The 23037-nt window shown below is 39.0% G+C and overlaps 1 protein-coding gene across 1 annotated transcript in view; it reads left to right on the top strand.

Moving 5' to 3' along the window:
• The window catches only part of ANTXR2 (ANTXR cell adhesion molecule 2), a 99648-nt gene that overhangs the window by 16729 nt on the left and 59882 nt on the right, over nucleotides 1-23037 (top strand). The window contains exons 8-10 of the mRNA XM_085222505.1: nucleotides 8912-8972; nucleotides 9993-10088; nucleotides 13938-14007. Of these exons, the coding sequence (XP_085078631.1) occupies nucleotides 8912-8972; nucleotides 9993-10088; nucleotides 13938-14007 (227 nt within the window). The remainder of the gene's footprint in view (nucleotides 1-8911; nucleotides 8973-9992; nucleotides 10089-13937; nucleotides 14008-23037) is intronic.

The raw sequence follows: 23037 nt of genomic DNA, 5'->3' as shown, positions 1-23037 counted from the left end.
GGAGAACAGAGAGCTTGATAAGCCGGTAACGTAACTGACATGGCTCCAGTTTTCACGAGCACACATGTGCCTTGTGATTTGGATACAACTTGTCAGCTCTCCTCACATGGCTATCGGTTCTGTTACATAAGGACAAGCGTAAATCTTGCTCAAAATGAGGCACTTACAAGTCTAACTGAGATCTAGTGTTTCCTTAGCGATAAGTTGTTTTGAGACAGATTTTACTTACTAATTAAAAAAAAAAAAAAAAAAAAGCCAGCACTTTTTTTTCTGCTATTGAAAGTAGCAGTTTATCTAGATTCTTATTTACATTACTTGCTAAGTACTGGGCTTAGAGTTGTTTTTAGTAATGTGAGGGTAAAGGTTCTGATGCTGTTAAAATCCGCATCTCTTCCGACCTGCAGTTTTGTCATCTACATTTGGTTCACTCGGCGACTGCAAATGAGGCAGTGCTTTGACATCGTATAATTAGAATATTCCCACTAACCTGACACTGCAGCAGGCTTCTCTCTGATGGTTATTTTATGCAAGACCATATGTCTCAGGGATTTTTTTTCATTTTGATGGGGGACAGGATAGCAGCCCTCCTCCACCCCCTTTCCTGTTGCACTTTGTCTAAGGCGGGGCTGAGCAGTGTCAGGAAGTAGGCTGAAATTGGCAGCGAGCTGTACTTAAGAGCACAGATGTTTGGCACCAGACAGAAGTATATCCCCATTATGCACATAACTGCTACGGTTGCTTTGCCATTGCTTTGTTGGACAGAAGCATCAAAATCGTGTTTCCTATGAAAGCATTTGTTTCGTTTCTAGTTATCTCAAATAGATTGCCTTCCATCTAGGGTGAGGTGGTACCAGTGCCTGGTGGCTTTTGTCAAAAACCTGCACTGAGAGAGAAAAAAAGGGGGAACATATGGTTTGTTTCAACACAGTACCAATACGAGATGCGGCGCAGTCCTATAGATTATGGTTTGGGAATTTCATTTTGCATATGGATCTTACAGGAGGAATTGTGGATGTCCCATCCCTGGAGATGTTCCTGGGGCCATGAGCAGCCTATCTAGTGGGGGTAACTGCCTATGGCAGGGGGTTGGAAACAGATAAACGTTGAGGTCCCTTCCAACCCAACTATTCTATGATTCTATGGCCATTGTTTAACTCTCTTTTTAAAAATTTAATTCAGACTGCGAAGACATGGGGCCACTTAACACTATCTGAAACAATTCCAGGTTTAACATTGGAGAAAAGGCAGTGGACTTCAAGGAGCAAATGTGCATGGAGAGGCTGGCCTGCCTAAGAGCAGGAAATGCATGGAACTTCATGGGTGCTTCTGACCTATAGATCTTGAACATGATTAAAGTTACTCGTATGGAATCACTGCAGTCAAAGGATCTGCATATATTCATTTGCTCTCATGACCTACTCCAGGCCTTTAGTTATAAAGTCTAACTACATAACAGTATAAAGGGGCAACAACAATTACTCAGTTAAAAAGAATAACAACCTGTAGATGAGAGGGAAATTTATAACACCACCTGCAAACATACAGCCTGAGCTTTCATTACCTTGATTCACTTCTGCACACTGTAAGACCCAATTAGCATGGCATGGCAATTACTGAGCTATGAACAGTCAGAATTTCAATCTTCAGAAGAAAAATAGCAAGCACTTAAGTACCTCCTGCTTAACTTTCAGTTCATTTTCACTGCCTCAACAGTAGTGGAAAAATGTTTTAGGGGCACAGGAGAGAAAAAAAAATTTCCAATGAGACATTTAAATGACTCATATAAAAATAAAAACACATGGAAACATGGGATAGGCGCAGTCTTAGTACACCAATCAGAACAAACAAAGCAAGAGCATTTTAGGAACTGAACTGACCACTTCTGTGAACTCCATGTTAATTGGCTCTCCTTGACTTACTTTGGCCAGACTTTAGCCTGGCCTAGCTGGAAATGACTAAACCAAACAATAGTACAACACTGTTTGCATTACAAATTCTCCTAAGGCTTTTTTTACAGCTCTGAACTGGGATGACACTCAAGAAGATATTAACTTACCCAAGAAGGAGTAACTCAAGTACAGTGAGTGCTCTGCAGTCCTAGGCAGTTCACACAGCTGTAACCCAGCATTTCTAAACCTTGTTTTTGCACACTCTTACACTAAATGATGCCTGCCTGCTAACTGCTTTTTTCTTGCATACTGCTCCTGGAGCTGCTCTCCAAGCACCAGGTGTATGGCACTCCCTAATTAACATTTAATGGGAAACAAAAGGTACAGGCATTAATTGGCAAGCGACCATCACAACTTGAGTGTTACAGCTGATGACCAAAAGCTTTGCCTGCCTGCCTAAATCCCACTGAGACCAGTAATGTTACAGTTAGTTTTCAATGCTATTTTGTTTTCATGGCTCCTCGCAGATGCTGTTTGCAAGTTTTTTTCTGCAGCATCCTCCTTCCTCACCTGTCTCCATTTTTTTCAGAATATTTTATGTAATTCTCTTTGTTCTGCAGTAAAACAGTGACAGGGTGGCGGGTGGTTGACTAGCATTGTGTATTTCTTGCTCTATCTTGGATGAGGGTGGAAGTGAGAGAGGTGCAGCTCTTCCTGATGTAGGTGTCACAGTTAACTGAGAGATGTACTTGGTGCATTCTATGAAGAAAAGCACATATGCTCTGTGTCAAGCTCTGAGCATGGCTTTCCAAGTTTGAATTCTGCTTGCAGTCTGCCATGGTCCTAGAGCTGCTTTTCTCCCTATTGGTTCTATTTTGCCCACTGTGCATTGTGTTTTCTAGCGAAAATGGTGTAAAAGAGAGAGGAAAGTAGAGGGGTGATAACATCAAGAAAAGCTACTATTTTGAATTTGCTGGCATTCAAAGTTCTTTTTAGTGCTCCTTTGCCATCTTTCTGCTTTGTGCAGCACATGTTTTGCAATGAGACTGGCTGTCAGGATAGCAACAGGCAGTGTTCTAGGCTCCAAGCTTGAAATGCAATGAGCAGGAGCAGTAGAGTTTTGCACACTGATTGTGGAAGTGATTATATTGCACTGTCAGCATATATTTCACATGACTTGCCCTACGTGAGTTTAGCAAATGGAATTGCTTTTAAAAGGTGAATGTTTTCTCTCTTCAAAACTTAACTCTGGAAAAGAAAATTAGATGCATGTGTTTTATTACAGCACATGCAGTTTGCATAACTGCATTGCTTTCCCTCAAGGGGAGCCAAGCCAAACTGACTGAGGGTTGGGATCCAGAGAGCAATGATGTAAATAAAAAAAATGCATGTTTGATGTGGAATTGTAGGCAGTGAAGGACACTGGTGACTTTGGTAGTCCTTTGTTCAAGGTAATTAGTCTCCTGAGTGTGATCAAAATTGTCAAAAAACTCTTCCTCCAACAGTTCATGGCCATACTTCCTGGTCTTCTAACCAGGAAGCTGTAACTTGTATGTCTGTATATGTATATACACACCATTATCTGGTTTCAGAACAGTAACTAGACTTGAAAACTGTTACGGTGGTCCAATAAAACATCCAGCTGTGCTGTTGACTTGCCCCAGTTCCTAACCTCCACCTCCAGTTCTAGGGAGGAACAGATGCCACAAGACTTATGATTTATGGTGCTGCTCGCTGCCAAAAACTTTTGAACTGCAGACTGGGGCTAAGTAAAACGGAATGATACTGTGAAAAGAATTGACACTTAGCATATTTTATTAATTGTCAATGTTGGGTTGCTCATGGCTTGTTACTAGTGCATTGTTTTCACAATTTCTTGGAACGTGAAATTCATTAAAGTGCTGGAAGGGAAAGTTGTAGCCTGCTTGTAACACTGTGCCGCATGGTACAGCTCTGTTCTGCAGTATGTTCCCAGTGCATGGTAGGCAAAATACTTACAGAGTTGCAGGAGCTGTACAGTTTAAATTCTCAGAACTTTCAGAGGCAGCAGTGAGGGTGAGAAGTGAGCAGAAGCAGAGCCCAGCATGTGACACGTTAAAGAGACTAAGGAAGGTGCAGAAGGCAGGCTTTCTATGGGAATAAATGTTGCATAAAGCAGAGGCAAGATCTATGGCAAAGCAAAAATTATAAACAGAGATGGAATCTGCAAAGCCTGTAAGCACTGGTGAGACTTATTCCACCTCATTGCTTGGCTGCCTCTTTATAATTTATTGTAGGGATGTATGCTTTTTCTATGCTAAAGTAATGATTTGTTAGATGTATTTTTTTGACAGCTTAAATAATTCTAACAAAACACGATTCTCTATTTTGATTGGACACGTACAGGTCGGAAACTGACAGCATTTCTGTAAAGCATCTCTAAATGAATCAAGTGCTAAACCACTTCTTTATAAGGTGCAGTTGATGTGAGCCTTCAGGAACCTTCTAGAGGGGAATGCACAGGAACCAGGCACCCACACAGATTGATACAGATTTTGAGCACTGATTAACACTCAACTTGCTCGGATGGCAATTTGTTAGGTGAAAATTGGTCCCAATCTGAGAAGTGGATAAAGGAGCTGGGCTTTCTAGAACTGTTTGGAGAAACATTCACACGTATGCTAGGTTGTACCTGAAAAAAACTGAACTTTCCCTGAACACAAAGCTGTGGCATCTAAACCTCTGGTTCATCTAAACCGCTGGTTCAGGAGCTGAACAGTTCATTTAGCTGTGCCCTTATCTGCAGTTAGTAAGGAAACAGGATGTGAGAGCAAGATCGGAGCTCCTCTGAAGGACAAAGCTCTTACAGCTGCATGCATGCAGATACTGAGGCACCAGTGTAGAAGGAAGCTCATTTTCTGCATGGGACATGAAAGCCTTTGTTCAGTAAGCAACTCTCTATGCATTAGCAGGATCTCATTCCCACTGCATTCAGTTGAACACTCATGTGCCTGAAGGTACAGGTGCAGTTAAAGAGCATGAGAGCTGGCTCACAGGTAGAATTGAGCAGTCTGGCAACTGATTTACAAGTGACCCTTTCAAAAGAGAAATTTTTTTATTTTTTTTTTTTAATTTTATTTTAAAGCCAAATTGAATCCTGGAGTTTATCCATGAATTTACATCAAGGATGCTTTTGAGCGTTGTGGGTTGTCTCAAAAGCCTTTATTCTGATAACTTCAGCTCTTAGAAATATTCTGAAATGATTTACTTGCATTACTGACAAATGCTATGCAAACTGTACAGCATCCATTCACCTAATGGCCATCAGATGTGATTTCACTGAAAGCCTGAAAGGCTCTTTTGCTTCCAGCTAACCCTCAGAAGCTGTGCGGGACAGCATTTGCAGCACTGAACAGTGTTCACACTGCTTGCTGTTGTGGCAGCTTTTATCATAACTGTTCATAGAAAATATAGTATAACTTACCTTTTTTTTTTTTTTAAGTTATCATTAAGATGCTTAGTTGCTCTGATATAACATGCTACATGCAGAGGAATTACAGAATAAGGTGTCCTCAACAGTCTGCTTTTTGTTACTGCTAAGAAAGGAAACATCAGTGATTTGAATTTCACATCTCATTTTCTTGAAGCACAGGTGACTGTCTCTTGAAGAGTAGCACTGCTACCTTCTTTCACCAACAGCCACACCTGGTTCCAAATGAGCATTAAAATTAAAAGCCTACAGCTGTGATTTTGACACCATCCTCTCATTTGGATAAGCTCCTGTGTATTTTGAGCTATAACCCACTCTGCATACCTTGTTATGTCTCAGACTTGCAAGAAGCATTCTGTAGTTCCTCCACAGCGTTTCATGCTCTAATTTGAATTTACTGTACGTCAGCAGAGTGCTTAAGTATCCCACACAAAGATAGCCTTAAGTAGTCATTATTTCAACTGTGGGCAGTTTCTAATTAATGAATTTGCAATACCAAATCCTTCCTTTTGATTGTCATGATTCAGAGAAGAGGGAGCACTGTAAAGATTTGTGAAGAGTTCTTCTCAGTCTTGCTGACTTTCCACAGCAAGATAGGTTAAAGCTATTTTAGAATAGAAAAAAAAATCTGAAAATAAGCAAACACCAAACCCACAAAGTTCTCTAAATCCTGTTACATGTGAAGGAAGTGTTGATTACCACATTTAAAAACATTTTCAGGTTCTCCATTGTAATAGCTGCGAGCCAAACCTTTCCAAACTAATTAGACATGGTAAAATTAATAGGATTTTCATGAATTACGTTTCAGATTCACTTTATCCATCTTGTCCAAATTTTGCTTTGAGGGAGCATTTGGAAGAACCTATAAAGGAAAGCCCTAGGAAAAAGCTATCTATATACTTTTGGGTTGGCTACATCTGATTCACCTCTCTGCATTTCTTTCATTTCTGCTTCTTAAGATTACTTAAGACTGCCACTGAAGGAAGGTTTTCTGAGATAAAGGGTCAGATTTTAATAGCAACTTTCCTATCATGTATGGGCCATTAAGACAAGCAGCTCTTTGAATAACTCAGAAAAAGAAAACTCAGTGTCTTCATGCAGTTGTCTTCCTCATATGAGCTTTGTTTGGAACACAACAATGTTAGATTATTAACCTTGCTAAGAGATTGAAAGTGTTTTAGCACAGTCTTCTCAGGACAAGTGAGAGCAATGAATGAAAATTGCTTAAATGAGGAAAATCAACACCAAAGCAATTGTATATTTTTTAAGAAAAGCATTGAAAAACCTATTTTCTTGTTTTTATCACAAACATCATATCTATATGTAACAACTGAAATGTCATGGTACTATGGGGAAATGTATGCGTTCTGAATTATTCCCTTTTGCTAATGAATTTTGTTAGTGAATTCTAAGCCATATTTTATGTCAGATGCAGTTTTTATTTTTCACTGTTTATTCCTAAGTTCAGGTGGAGTTAAACATGCCCAAATTGATTGTTTGCCTGCTTTGTGTCACATCTGGAAATAGTGTTGGAAAATCACTATAAATATGTTGGGGTTACAATAGCACTTCCCAAGGAAAAACAGATGAAGTGTCATTGTTTCAGTCCCCCCTCCTCCTTCATCAGGCACTGAGCAAATGGGGACAAGATCACTTCAAAAGTTTGTTCCTGTGAATCTAATGCTACTCTGAAGTGTAAAAAAAAAAAAAAAAAAAAAATTTCTTTGAGCCTTGATATTGCCTATGGCTGGATATTCATATTAAATCCAAAAACTCATTGACTTAAATGGGACTGTTCACGTGGCTCAATCTTCAGAGAAATACCAGAACATGTTTTTACAATGAAGGAATAAAATGCTTTATTCTTTCTTCATTTTGTTCTGCACAAAGCACTTTTTTTTTTTTTTTTTTTCCTTCTCTCTAAAATAAGCCTGCTCTCTACACTGAAATAACAATCAAAAAGTGAAGTCCTTTTTTGGAAGCAAAAGTTGAGACCTTTAGTTAATATAAACTGCTGGAGCTGCACTGAACTCTGAGTCGCATTCTTTCCAAAGATCTCTATTGCTGCATCTCATCCAAATGCATGTGCCTGTGAGGTCTCTCTTTGCAGATTTTTAGATATAACTTAATGTTTATAAATGGTTATTGAAAACACTACAAAAAGAATTTGTGCACAACAGTTTGGGGGGAGACAGGAGACAGGGAAAGTGTTAAATGGGACAGGCACCTTTTTGCTTGGAACCTGGCATTGCTGTTCCACTATGCACATTGACAAATGTGCTATTATTTCTGCTGGGACTGGATATGTAGCAGCAGAAATCATGAGCAAACGAGAGTGAAGTAAAAAAGGCAACGTTTGAAGGGAGGAAAAAGGAGCTAAGAGTAGGACAGTCACATTTACTGACAGCTTGTTCCTGGTTCTGAGCCAGCCTCTGAGAGCAAGTGAAGGTACAGAAGGGACAGGACATTATGCTACAAACAGGTCCTGACCTTGAATCAGTTCCATGTAGTATTATATATATATATGTGTGTGTGTATGCCTGCTAAAAATATCATATACTACAGGCCAAGCTATTTAAATTCTACACAGAACTTTTATTAAAGGAAATTAATAGCCTTTTAGAAAAATCACACATCATCATGTGTAGGAAGAAGACAGTAAAAACATGTATTGTTTTCACTTGTTTAACCCTACAAGTTTCAAGTGGCTTTTCCCACCTGTACCACAGGGAATATGCTGCTATGACTTTTACACATTATGAATTAACTTAAAATTAAGAACAGTGTCCAAGACCACCTTTTGAAGTACTAATCATTCCATTTTGTCCTTTTTCTTATAATCCTAGACTCCTTAAGGTTGGAAAAGATTGCTAAGATCATCTAGTCCAACAGTCAACCCATCACCACCACTCCCACAAGTGCCATACATTCCATCCACTGTATTTCTGCGTTATCTGTAGGAGTATTTTTTGCTCCTGCCCATTGGAAGGCTACTCCCTAACTGGTTAGGCCGCCTCCTTTGCTTCTCTAATACAGCAGTTAAAGAAAATCATTCCACAGAGCTCTGTTCAGTCAGGAAAATCATGCATTCCTGCTCTGCTGTACATAGAGCAGGGTGCCAGCACTTGGAATAACGTGCACTTGGCCTGACCCACAGCTTGTTGGAAGACTCCTTTTGATTGGGCTGGATTCTGGATCAGGCTCCCTGTGACTAACTTCTGGCATAATACTTAGGATTAGGTTCCATGGAAAATTAAGTTAGGAAACTGGATAGAAAATTTGAGGCCAAAAATCAGACATTACTGTTGTTTTGAAGAGTATTCCAGGTTCAACAAACTGATCCAAGTCTTATGAACTCTTAGTGGATCTGACTGTGCAAACATGCAAAAATTTTACATGGTTCAAGGAAATGTCCTACAAAGTCAGGCACATGCAAACCAAATCTGTAGTTGTGTACTAGCATCTTCTAGGTACAAACATTTGATTTAAAATAACCTGTTTCCTCACTGAAACAGCATTCTGAAACCTATTATTGTTTCCTCTATTGTAACAGGTGTTGAAGCAGTCATGCACTGAGATTTTATATTTGGAACCATCCAGTGTCTGTGTGGGAGGTAAGTTCTCAAAAAAAAATTATTATAGGACTGATATCCACATTTTACCCAAAGGGAAACCACCAGGTCATCTAGAAAAAGAACATCCCTCCTGAAATTCCTCGAGGACTTTTTAAGACAAAAATCAGATCCTTTTGTTGGCTCTTCTTTCTCAGGGACTGTCTACTGAGGGCTGCTCCTATAACTTAAGTCATACATAGGAACAGCATTGAGACACCTATTTTCCATTGTATGATGTGTACAATTAATCATGCTTTGCACTTCTGATATTAAAGCAGTGATACATTTGTGACACTCCTATTCTTAACCTATGGTCACCAGGTGGTGAATTCTGATAACATAAGTCCATATAAATGCCTGAGAATATTTATAGTGCCCTGAATGTGTTAGTGTGAGCAGTAAAGCATTTGACTGTTCTGATGCAATAAGATGACATTCCTCATGTAGAAGACCTACACAAAATTATATGTGCTTTTCTTCTTCCCAGTTTCACAATTCACACACTCTGAAAACAATCAAAATTAGGTGGTTGCAAAATCTGTCTATTTGGATGTCTTTTAGAAACATGGATCATCTCAATGAAATCAGTTGCTTCAGTAAACAAAGTTGTCCCTTCTCCTCTGCAAGATTTCATGCTCACAAATAGCATGGCTCTTACGCAACTCCCAGAGAAGCATTTCTGTGTAGAAATGTTCTCTTTTGGAGCTTCAAACAAGCCCAGTCAAAATCTGGAGTTTCTTGCAAATAAATACCCGATTTCTTTTCTCATGTGCAACTGAGACATGGGGAACTTACTAACACAGGTCCTGCTGTTAGCCAGAATCAACTGAGGGAACAATTATTTATCTTTCCCATAATGACTTAACTATGTAGTTAAGTACCAGGAATTAATTAGTAATGTTTCAAACTTAAGATACCTTCCTATGCTGAGCATCATTTATTGCTAACCATATTTAAATTATCTTCTAAGTTGCAGTGCACTGAATAGCTGTGTTTGTTGTTTTTTTTTTTTCCCTGCAGAGGAGTTTCAAGTTGTTCTTAGAGGAAGTGGCTTAACCCTTGGTGGGAGAACTGATGGTGTTACTTGCACCTATCAAGTGAATGGAACTACCATTCGTAAGTATTGGAGTTAGTAGGAAATATAAAGGCAGATCATTTCTAAGTGATTTTTTTTCCTCCTTCTTTTTGCCTCATTTAAAGAAAATCTAAACAAAGGCATGGAAGGAAGGAAGGAAAATAAGAAAGCTCTGAGGATTCACAAGAGGATGTGTGTTGTTCACATCTTGCTCAGTGATTTGAATTTGCTACCAGTTACCATTAGCTGTGACCAGCAGTTATGTGGAATAAGGTGTAGGTAGCCATCTAGCTGCTAATGTACCCATGAAAAAACACAGCCACAAAACATGCTGACCATATGTCCCTTCTTGTAAGATGACCATGGTCAAGAAAGGTCCTTGTGATCATTCCAGAAGTCAATGTTACTCAAGGCACACTTAGCTTGTTCAGAATCATCTCCAACCACACTGTCCAGTGTACAAGAGGTATAGCTGATGGAATGTCACAGGAATTTAGCAGGGCATTGGTGCCACTTCATGACACAGAATCCTCTTCCTGGAACAACTTCTACAATTGGTAGTGTTTTTCCCTATACTGGGACATCTTCATCTGCTTAGTACCTTGAGCAGGAGTCTCCTCCGGGAAAGCACAGCCAGATTCCCAGATAGATAGTAGTTTCCTGGTATGTGGAATGGAATTGAGTTTCAGACAAAGTGACCATGGCATCTTTTATAGGCACTTTCCCTGTAGTTTTTTGGAAATGATTGCTACTCAGTGTTTTTTCTGTCGTATTTACTATTGACCTTTAGTCAGATTTTGTAATCCTTAGCTCTTCCTCTGTTGAAATATTGTCACTGGGGAAATTTTTTTCTGTGTAGGGCTCCAAAAGCTCTTAAAAAAAAAAAAAGACAGAATGAGAAGCATTTTCTTATCTGATTAAGAATATTTTTGGAGATCTCCTTTGTAGGGAAAATTTTTAGGCATTGGTCCTGTGTTATTCAATGCATTAACTTTTGATGATGCAGAAAAACTGTCAGGGCAAAGGATATGTTAGGCCAGAGTCTGGATTAGTCCTATTCTGCTCCTCGTTCCTATAACTAGCAACAGGGAGATGGTGGTGAAAAAGCACCAATAACAAAACCTTTGCCATTTTTTATATCCAGAAACTAGAATGGACAGCTAGTGAAATTACATTCAAGCAGTGTGCCTTAGAAGCAAGCCAGACTGGAAAAAGTGATTAAAAAATGCATCTGTAGAAAAAAACATAACATATTCTCCCCCTACCTGATGTCTGATTTTTGTATTAGCTTGTCTTAAATTCTTGTCTCATTCAGCATGCGTTTGCAGTGCATTTTCTTCCAATCTCTCCTGCCTGTTAAAGACCTTCTATAGGAATAAGAAAATAGCACAGTTCTGGATAAAGGCAATCTGCGTAAATCAATTCTGCTTTTATAAATTTCTCTTCAGTTTCAATTAAAACTGTTACCTTTGTTCCCTGTATTAAAGTAAGGCTTGCATATTGACATTTTTTTTTCATATTAGCTTTATAGAACTGTAATTTGAAATGTGACAAAATTGGTTCAGTTGTGTATTTGTTATCCTAGCGCACCTTTCCTACTTGGAGAAGTGGGAAACAGGCTTAGTTCTAGGTGAAGAAAATTAATTTCATGCTCTTTAGAATCAGCAGGTGAGACATCAGTAACACAACCTCAAGATAATTACAACTTACACTCAATTTAGGTGGCTGGTTTGCAAGTCTTCAGGACTCCCTCATTTCTATTTCTGGCTTTCTTCTGACTTGTATTCAGCCACAAGCAGTTCATTTTTCTACAACTCCAGTCTGTCCAAAACAATAGCACATACCTTAATTTTTTTTAATTTTTTCTTATTTTTATTTTTTTTAGTACTAGATAGTACTGTGGGCTCTCCAAATCCACTGAGAAAAGAATAAGAAACATTAGGCTTAAAACTCATAGGTGATCTAGTGTAGGTGTTACTAGGTCAGTGAGGAACATTTACAGTGAGAGTCAGTTTCTGGAATAGCTTATCTTTTTAACAGCTTAGATGAATGCCACTGACATATATTATGCACACTGCCTTCTTTAAGTGACCTTTTCAAGTGTTTCCCGACTTTAATTTCTCTGATTGCCTTATCATGTAGTCATTTATAGCAATGCAACATGTGCATGTCTGCTTTGCCATAGTAGGAATAGCTATGCTTGAACAGGATGAAGCTCCCAAATACTTGCTAGCATTTCCTGTGATGATTTCCAACTAGATCTTCAGGCTGCTTTTCCTTTCCTGAAGTTAAGAAAAGGGTGTGCTGACACCCATGAAAAGAGGGGAATAGGCATAGTGATGTATTATGTGTTGCAGCATAAAACAACCTACGACATGGGGTACTGCCAAAGGCCTGCCATAACACACCCAGCTTCTTGTCTTCAGCAATGGACAACAGCAAATGTTTACAGAACAGTATAGGAAGAAAATAAGATTGATGTGCTTCTTCCTTTGATACACAAGCTCTCTCTACGGGCTCCAAGCTTTTTTGTCTCAAAAGAGACTGAAGGAGACAAAATGGTAGGAAGGGCTCTGAGCACTACTAGGAGGTGGTCCCAAGAAAAGGGAAGTTATTCTCATGTTGTGTTCTCCTGTTTGGAAAAACAGATGTGCACTCAGTGGAGTCCTCACCATTTGAGGTCACAATTGAGGACATACTTGCAAGTTCCTCTTACTGGTAGCCTGGGTTCTACTTTGAGACTAGCCTCAGAGCAAACCCTTATTTTGTCAGTTCTTCATGTTTTAAAAGATACATTTGGCAAGTTTCTCTTTCTGCATTTATAAAGAACCGTTACCAAATGCTGGAAAGGAAACCTGCCAAATGTAGCTGTCGGGTAGAAAAATAATCTATGAAACATACCATTAAGACAAAAACATATGGCAATGTGCTAATCCCTCTTCCCCACCTCACAACCAGCCCCAGATCTAGGCCAAGCAGTCAGTGCAGATTATGGTACATGAGAAATTCTCAATTATGCTACCAGCTCCTCCTTTAGCTGCCCTTGAACTGCTTGCATGTCTGCCTCGTCCTTACATGCAGGACAGAGTCATCTCTACATTCATCTCACAGATCATTCATCTCCCCTCTTCCCCTAGATCAGGAAATAGTCCATGCTTAGACATACAGTTCCAATATAAAAATTATCAGTCCTACCATAAGAAGTTGGGAGGATGGTTCTCTGGGCAGGAATGGATTTTTTCCCCAGTTTACCAAATACTGGAAGTACAGGAGCTCCCTTTAACAAATACCACATTCACCGTGTGCAGTTTTTTTTTTTTTTTTTTTCTGTTTGACTCTCTTGTCACCTTTTGGTGCACTTTAACGTATGAAGGACACCCCGAAGGCTCACTGCTGTCTTCTGCCACCCAACTGCAGGGACAGTGTTCCTTTTTCTCCTTTCCTTTTCATGGTTGCAGGAAAAGAATGCTGTGTTGGACACACTGTTTTATGAGTAGATGCTTTTGTAAGTATGACAACATTTGCAGATGCTGAGACCTCCCAAAAACATGAGAAGCACTGGAGAAAAAGAATACAACCACAGCTGATGGAACAATCATTGACTGCCACGCACAGGATTTATGTTAATTGGAAGCAAACATTCACTTTCCAAATATTGGGAAATCCTAAATTATGTTCTTATTCTTATTAAATAAAAAAAAAGGCCTTGAAAATCATTGAAAATTGAAAATGGAAAACATCTCTAAAAGAGCATGAGCTGACATACATCAGGCAACCAATGTAATATGGGCACACAAGCTGGGCACTGGTTTGGACTTCATAGCACATGTACGCAACACTGTCTTGTTTTAACAGTGAAGTAAATCAACTTCATGTGATTTGTTTTGCAGATGAAAAACCAAAAAAGGTGGAATCAGAGTTTCTGCTTTGCCCCGCACCAATCCTGTATAGAAGTGGCCAGTGAGTACTTGAAACAAATGGCATCCTGTTTCCCTAGAATTAGACCCATTATTGCTGATGTTAATCATGTGGGCATTTAGCTAGAGGCAGTCTTTTGTTGTTTTTATGGGGGATGGTTTGTTGTCGTGTAGGTTTTTTTGTGTTCTCATGTTATTTCCCTGGTGTATTTGCCAGCTTTGGAATGGGCTTTAAATAGTCATCTGTGACCAAACCAATTTGGACAGTGCCTTAAAAATGAATATTCAGCCAGTTTATTAAACACTGAAAAGGTCCGGCTTGTCACAAGTTTTATGCAGATTAGCTGTTTTAACAGGGCATAATATGCTCTCTTCTGGATAATCTTTAGGCTCATTGTTAAACAGATTACATTATCACTGACACTTACAAGCTATTATTAAAATTATGTGTCAAGATCTGTATCACTGCTCAACATGTAATGATAAAGCGAGGCACTAATTTAACAACGGTGGCAATCTCATAACGGCACTGTGGCTAAACTGCAGCTCCAGCCTTATTCTAAGTGTCACTGGCCATGGCTCCTGATTACTTCTGGCCCTTTGAGAACTAATTCTCCCCTTCTCCTCTCAAATTCAGATGTGCCTAAGGCTTTTAGAACTGCTTCAACTTCATTGTTCAGATTTATGAGATAGCAGCATGAAATAAAGATTCTTTAAGCTCATCGTAAGTCAGAAAACTATGTGTCAGATCTTAGCCCCATGGGAGGGAAAAGGCCATTTTCTTTCCCAGTTTTGCAAGTAGATCCTCTCAATTGTTTGTAAAGAGGTTTTAGTATTTTTGATGCAGGTCTGCATTGCCTTTATTTGTGACGATTCTTAACAGTATAAGGACTAGCATATTGTATAGATTGTGCAATTAGTTTTCTGAGCTAAGCAGTAATCGACAAGTTCAGTTGTAAGACTATATAACAAAACCCTAAATGCACATCTGTTTTGTGCATCAAATGACAACTGGGAGGAGAAAAGTTGGAAAGCATTAGAAGACCTCAGTGGAAGAGAGCAGTGTGAATCACTGCAAAGAGCTTCATTGCAGCCTCTGCAACAGCCAAAGCTCATCAGCAATGCAGGAAATAAGCATGGAGGAGAGCTGTTGAAGAACAGAAAAAGGGGATGAGTTTTTAATTTTGTATGCCTTCAGATTGCTAAGGTTGCCTCTCACATAGCTAGGACAAGATCAGTATTTTGCATTTATCTAGCAGGAGTTTTAGTACTATTTGCTGTTCCATTACACTGTGCAGTTGCACTGTGTTTGATTGAGCTGGGCTGCATGCGGTTGTGTGCCAGCTGTCCAACAGAACAGCTGTAACAAACTGCTCTGCTAGCTAAAATAAACCAGCACCACATGCAGCTGTGAGACCCAATTTCATCATGAGGAAGATACAACACAGTCATTTTAGGAACACTTCCTTTCTACATCGGGTGGAGTTGCATGACCTTACAACTGTAAGTTAGTCCCCATTTATTAAACACTCCAAAGCCTGAAGATTTCAATGCTTTTCCTCATACAGTGACCAAAAGTGTGTCAAGACACATGGTGTGTAAATAGCTAAAGACATGTAAAAAAAGCATGGAATCTCTATAGAAATTAAAACACAGTAGAAGTTACTTGGAAATGCCGCATTTCCTTCTCTGTGAAGCATTACTAAATAGACAACCCACCATAATGCAGCTGCACTCTAGAGGAAGCACCTAGTTATGGCATACTTCCTATCAGCGTATTTTAAGAAAGAATGCCTGAACACCACATATGGCCTTGTGCAGGTTCAGAGAAAGCCATTCTCAACAGTTACTATGTAAAACATAGTTCCACGATCCTTTCCTGAAGTAGTTAAGCTTTGGCCCAGAGATAAACAATTTACTCTGAAGAAGAGTGACAGCTATGAAAGATCTGTACATACTTGAACTCCTGACTTTTCATTGGCACAGCTCAAACTATTGCTGGATAACTCCCAGTAATTCCTCATGCAGCAGAGCTAATATTAGTTGCTAATGTAGCAACAACCAGTCTGCTCTTTTTCTAGTGCTCTTTTCAGTGGAGTTAAGTACAACACAAGAAAAGTTAGCTTTGCAATTTTTAAACCTGTAGCTCTGCTTCTTTGCAGACGGGAGAGGCTCTTACAAAAATACACTCAGATGTTTTATATTTTGAAACACTCTTAGTGATGAACTAACAGTTTTTAAATACAGAACAATAAAGTCTATGGAGAACGGGTAAGGTCTCTAGGCTGCTGCCATTGTGCATTTCTGTTTTGTTTCCAGCTGCTGGATGCAGTTAGTTGTGAGTCTCCAAGATACTAGTTGTAGATTTAGATTTCTCTAACTGTTTTCAGAGTACCACGTAGGAGGCTGCTGCGGTATTCTTGCATTATGTGACAAAGTGACTGTGCTGTTTGTGCTATTTAAAATATCTTCTTGACATGCCACTTCCAAGACAGAGAAGTACATAGCTCACTTATAAGATTAGCTTTTCTAAAAGATCGGTGATTAACTAGTAGACAACAATTACATGGATTTTTACATGACCAAGCCATTATTATAAAATAAAGTATTAAATACTCCAAAATGGAAGAGACCCCTGTACACCATGGAAAGAATAGGATGAACCCAAGAAAATGTAATTTCTGTTTCATGTACTTTGAGAAATCTCATATGTTGTTAGCGCAGTTGTGTTACTAGAACCAAAATAGCATGCAAGAATGACTCATTCTCCACTAGTGACCACTGAAGACTTAGAAAATTTGAGGAAAAATTTATCAACTCCCCTTTATAGCTCAAGTTGGACAGCCATGGCTTCAAAGGAATCAAATCAGATCAGGTTGGGTTTTTTTTTCCCCCTAGCTCAATTACTTTAGAGGTTCCTGTCACTGTAGAGTCACTGTTCTTCAGAAAGAAACGCTCATCTCTTTGCAGCACTAGTACACAAAAAGCTTACACTGCCATTCTTTTCATTCTACAGCTTTTGCTCGGAGTTCTTTGAGTTTGTACTCTGAAATTGTATCCATAGAATTTGCTTCGCTATCAGTCTGCTTCTGTTCCTGTAAGCCAGTGGTAAAATCCCTTCCTTCAGTGCCAAGTGATTAGGACAAAACATTTATCTTAATTCCTAAACTTTTGCAAATCCACTAATCTAGTGTGCAGATGACCACAATTAAAGTGTTTAAACTATCACACTAAAACAACATTTCTCTGAAATATATGTAGTAAATATTTACATAATATATTTACTCCTACCCTCATGCATCCTTGTGCTTGGATTCTTTTGAAACATTGGCTTTAAGATTAGCTGATAAAAATACAGCGAGCATTTACCTCCAACCCCAAGATAAATAATCTTCTTGTAATTTAAAACAATCTCTATGTTGGAACTGATGCTCAAAAAGTTGTATCTGTTTCAAAGCACCAACAGAATAGGAACCACTGGGTCAAGTGGGATCACCGCTGTCATTTGAGTATCATCTAGTTTCCATTAATTTCCATTTCTGAATTGACATCCTTCAAGCAAATAGCCCTTCACCCTATATAAGCTGAAGTGTGTCCCAGAACAGGAAGAATCACAAATGGAGAAGGACAGCAACACCATCAGTCTTTCCAGCCTTTCCGGCCCTCTGTTCAAATCACCTTGGCTTCTGTTCATGTATATGCTTTCCTATATCCTGTCCAAAATGAGCAGCTAACATTGTGAAGACTAAAAAGGTTATTTTGTATGGCGTGAAGAAAAAATTTAGTGCTCACATCCCCAGGTTCTTAGATGATTCCAGTTTCACATTATCTGACTTCAGTGTTCAGTATGCAGTTTCCTCAAAACAAAGTACACAAATGTGCAGGAGAGAGTCTATTGGTGATTATCAGTTTGATTTTTACATCCTGTGAGTAGTCAAAGCTCTAGGAAGAAGCACAAGTTTACAAGTTTCGCAGTAGTGTTGAACGTACTTTAAGTGTACATAAGTGTATCAGATTCCAGTAAGGAGTCACTGGGGCAAATCATAATATAATTGGGCAAGTCTTCTGAGAATCTAAATGGAATTGGACAATAAATAGCTCAGGCTCTTACAATGGTAAGAAAAGTTCTGTCCTAGAAAGACAGCATAGGGCAAACTGATCTCAAGGACCAAGCACATGGATTTATGTTTGAGCTGCAGATGCCACCTTGGAACATGCTTTCAGTTGGCTGTTAACCAGATTTCTCACAGGAGGAGCCTGGGTCACTCTAGCCTTTGTTTTTCCTGGTGACAACAGCTGCTTGGCTCATTTGGCACTCAGTTGTGAATGGGATGGCAGCTTGGAGGGAGCTCAGACAGACAATATTGTGCTATTTCTGCACTGTTAGTTCTAAAACCTTTAGATTTTAATATTTTTGGGTTTTGGTTTATCACTTCTTTACTTTCAATCCTGTCTTTACCATTGGAATGTTTTCCCTTAGTATTCCTTTGGAATAAAACGATTAGAGAGCAAAGAATCTATTTTATGTAGTACCTTCATCCTTCAGGTAACAGATTTCTTGAACTAGTTGCACTGCTCTCTGTACCTGAGTCTTCCTATTCAGAACTTTTAGATGATTTAGATAAAAACACTCAGTATTTTTTATTCATGTTTCATTCTTAAAAAAATCAACTGCTTTCTTCCCCCCTCTCCCCCACTACAAAAATTCCTATAATATCAAGTAATATTCTGCTTACATATTTGTACTGGACAGTTCACATTACCTGCCCTCAGTCTTATTTTCATTTGGGATATTACTAAAACAAGCTCAGTTTGTTTTAAATCCTTTTTTTCCTATAGCTTGTACTTGTCTGAATGCATGTAAGATCCTCTTGCTGCCCAAATTTTGTTAGTATGATAATCTCTGAAGCACAGATTTAGGGCAGAACAAGCTGCTCTGCTTGTTGCTGTAGATCACATGCTGGGCTGAGGACAATGGGAACTAACCACAAGCTCCAAGTTAAATATGGCTTTGGAAACATCTCTTCATAGAGCCCTAAGGGAAGCCACAGTTATGCTCTGAAAGAGCTTGCAGCCCCATGCAGTTGAAGGAGTAGACTTCAAATCCAGCACTTCTTCTGACAAATTCATATAAGATGACTTTAAAGTAAAACAAATTCCAAAGGAGTCTGTTTACTGTGTGGTTTGTAGGAAGTCACTGCTCACTGCATTAGGACCTCAAATATTATTTATTGCAGCAATGCAGGAGAGAATTAAACTAGCTGGAAGCCCAGGAACTTGTGCCTAGCTGGCAAAGATTGTCCTGCATTTGGTCTTGCCTTACAGGAGGCTCTCTCCCCATGCAAAGACAAAGCACTGCTTCATATTTACATTTGGATGCATGAGTTAAAGAAGTTTCCATTAATATAGAAAATATCTTCATTTTCCACTTTAAAAGGGTCATTTTTATTAATTCCAGAACCAAATTTAAGATGAAGAGCATAGGAACAAAAGCAGACACTGTGAAGAAGTGGATTGTGGTGCTCTGTCCTGTAAATTACCTCATTTGTTTTCAGACAGCTGCTCTCATTCAGGAGCAGCTGAAAGGTGTTCTATGCAATGGTTGTCATGGCAGGCTGTTAACAAAGGATCCCAACTAGTTTTTCCTCCCCTTGAAACAAGTCATGCCTTGACTCCACCCACTTCTGCTTGTGTCATGAACCTGAGAGTCATCTTAAAAATGGCTTTTGAATTTTCTCTTGGGGAATGGAACATTTTTCCATTGGCCAGCAATGTTTCTAAGCTCATTACAGAAGCAGAATGCCACGTGACTGTCTGCATCTTCAGGGATATGTAGAAATACACAAAGCAGTGAAGCCATCCTTCAAGTTTTTCAAGTTGATCCTTTTTCTTAGAAAAACTTACTGCACTTAATTTCCTTTTCTGCTTCAACACCTGTAGGTGCTAAGCAAAACCTACTTGCTTCCCATGTACTAGGATACTTGTAATATTTTCCACATAGTTAAGTCAATTCCCCAAAGCATTGCCTTTGATGCACAGATTTCATAATTTTATATTTTTACCACTGCTCCTTTATTGATTGTTCTCTTCCCACCTTTTTCTGTAGCTGATAATGGCTCTAGAGAAGTTAAAGTGATGCTGTGTAGGATGACTGATGTTTAATATATTTGCCTAATTAACTTCTGGCTAATAATTCTAACCCATTAAGTAGCTAGTTAGTATTTGTTTCAAATAAACACATCTGGTCCTGCACTGACTGGAGGTTCTGCCTGTGTGTGGGTGACAGATGTGATGGTAGTTTCCCCAGCACTCCCCTTTAAATAATTAACACACACTGGTGAAGTCGCATTAGACAGGCAGCCCCAAAGCCAGCTGCATGGTCTCAGAGCTGGATCTATGGACATGTGCCTCATCTCATTAGTCTGCTCCATCTATTTCATTCCCTCCTCTTTGAAAGCTAAGCATAGCTTTAAGAAACATCCCTTTAAATAACTTTAGATTTCTGGCTTCTGTTCTGAAAGACAGAAGAGAAGAAATAATGCTCCGGCCACCCAAGGGACAAATAGATTTGAATTCACCAGCCCTGCAGATTGATCTCTTACAAACAAAGAGCATTTGAACAGCCCCACCCTGGTGTTTCAGGGCTTGGAGTTGCTAGGCTGGGCTTGCAAACAACCTTCTTTGGAAGGAAACATCATCTTGTGGCAGTCCATTTCTTTGTATGGTCCATAACTCCTTGGATTGGAACAGCTGGAAATTCTTAACAGTATCAAAAGCATCATTCAGGCATAATGCCTCTCAACTCACTGTCATTTCATTTTTCAGATTTTTTTTTTTTGATGGGGATGGGGTAAAAATCCACCCCCCCTCTTGACAGTGGAAGAATGTCATTAACAGCACTATATTTGGCAAGAGTCTAACTTGCACATAAGTTAATTCTTAAAACTTGAGTTCCTGCTTCCCAAAAGGCAAGGTAAGATTTATTCCTACTTTAGAGGGTCCTTGAACCCTCATAATTCTATGTCTGTCCCATAATGGGTGACATGCAGCAGTCATTAGTTCTAGTGCTACAGGCTCAGCCTGTGACCTTTGTTTTGTAAGGCAACAACAATAGCACAGCTGCCCCTGCATAGCTGAGATCTCAAACCTGCAATTTGGCAGGAGGAACAGAACAAATTGGATAAATATACATAAACACATTGTGAGGGAAGGGAAAACAGAACAGAGTGAACCAGAGCATCATCCTACAACTTGTTTGATAAGGATGATTTAAAGAGGCATATGGTATAATTTAATGTGCTTTCAAAAACATTGGCCTGATTCTTCAAGCAAATAAGAAATAAATATCTAAATTGAAAGAGCTAATATAGTATCATGAGTTCTCTCAAAGGAGGCATATGAGTGCCTTTGGAAATGCATGCAAGTGGGGGCTGGGCGTGAATGATGCACAGATTTACATTCCCCCACAAAATTATCGTTAACTTATTGTTAAGATTACACATTCCTACTTCCTTATAACACTGCAATCATAAAAAAAAAAAGCTGCAATGAGCTAATATTTGTGCCTAACCCAGCACCCATTTCACATCTTACCAGTTTACTCTTGTCATGACACCCCACCCTCCCACTGTAATACTTCTCAAAACTGTTTCCATCCAACACCACACTGCCTACAACGCACATACTCAAGAACTAGAAATCACTGCTGTGCTCATCCTACACTACGACCTTTCAGTGCAGCTTTATTTAGTAACTCTGTAACAATCGTAAGTTTAAAATTAGCCTTTGTCTTTCAGCATTCCTTTTTACCAGATGGAATGAAAATATGAAGTAGGCAGCACATTCAGAAATGCTTAGCTTGTTGCAAAGAAAGAAGTATTTAAATGATGCTTGTCTCAACTCAGTTCAGGTAGAACTCCCACATCAGCTGTATGCAAACTGAGACTCACAAATTGAAGTTATTTCCAGATCATACAGATAGACCTATGAAGTTACCTGCGTCTTTTTAAATTTATTTTTGGAAAACCTGTAGCTTTATCAAGTTCATTGAGTAGAATGTTCATTTGATTGCCTTAAAAAGCATTGAGAAAAGTTGTGTGTAGCTTAACTGAGGTGTTTCTGTTGTGTTTTTTTTTTTCTTTACCACATGAATATCCAAATTCATGTGCTAAATGAAGTAATTACTGATCTTTCCACAGACATGGGTGAAACTGCTATTTAAAGCAATATTTACCCATATACAGTCAACAAATGTACAGTTGAAAGAGTAGAGCAGTTAAGACGGTACTTTACAGGTGTTATAGTCAGAAAGATTATCACAGTGGAAAAAAGACAATCAAAAAGAAATGCTCACCCTTACCCTAGGATCTAGGCTCACAGTGGAAAACTCCAAAAAGGAGGGATGTCCAGAAAGTCCTTCCCCTGTGGTAGTTAACCCTTAAACAGGGGTCCGCTCACACAGGTGAATTGCCTTCACCTGTGCTCCCACAGCTGACCCAGTCCTTGCCTCAGGTGATCAATTAGTGGTTCAGGCATGACTCAGTTCTCATACAATAATTAACCCCCTTTTTGGCTACGAAGGGTGAAATTTTGAAAAATGTGTTTCAAACACAGAGAGCAAGTACCAAAGAATGGAAATAATAGGTCAAACCTCCATATTTGACTTGTGTATTTGTCAGTCATTTAAGAAGGAATGAATATTTACAGTGGCATAATTAAACACCTTCTATTCTGTTTCAAATTAATAAGCTACATATTTACTTATTTATGTAAATACAGATTATGAGCTGTTCACCACTTGCAGGAGGTTCAGCATGCATTTAAAAACATATATTGGCAGTTTGGGCCCCAGTCTATATGGGCTATTACAAATCCACATAGTTTGAACAACACTTGGCCAGAAGAAAAGAGGAACAAATAACACAAGGATTAAGTAAGCTTTCTCAATTACCTCAATTAAAAGACTAAGATGCTTCATATTCAAGACAACACTAGCCAGTGCTGTACAAAAATAGGAACTCAAGAACCCACAAGCCATTCCCTTTCAGGAACTAGTTACATACCTTAGGAAGCA

Source organism: Meleagris gallopavo, chromosome 4, assembly GCF_905368555.1.
Source record: "Meleagris gallopavo chromosome 4, MGAL_WU_HG_1.1, whole genome shotgun sequence".
Taxonomy (NCBI): Eukaryota; Metazoa; Chordata; class Aves; order Galliformes; family Phasianidae; genus Meleagris; species Meleagris gallopavo.
The sequence above is the reverse complement of the archived record's forward strand: the minus strand, read 5'-3'. Positions and strand labels throughout refer to the sequence as shown.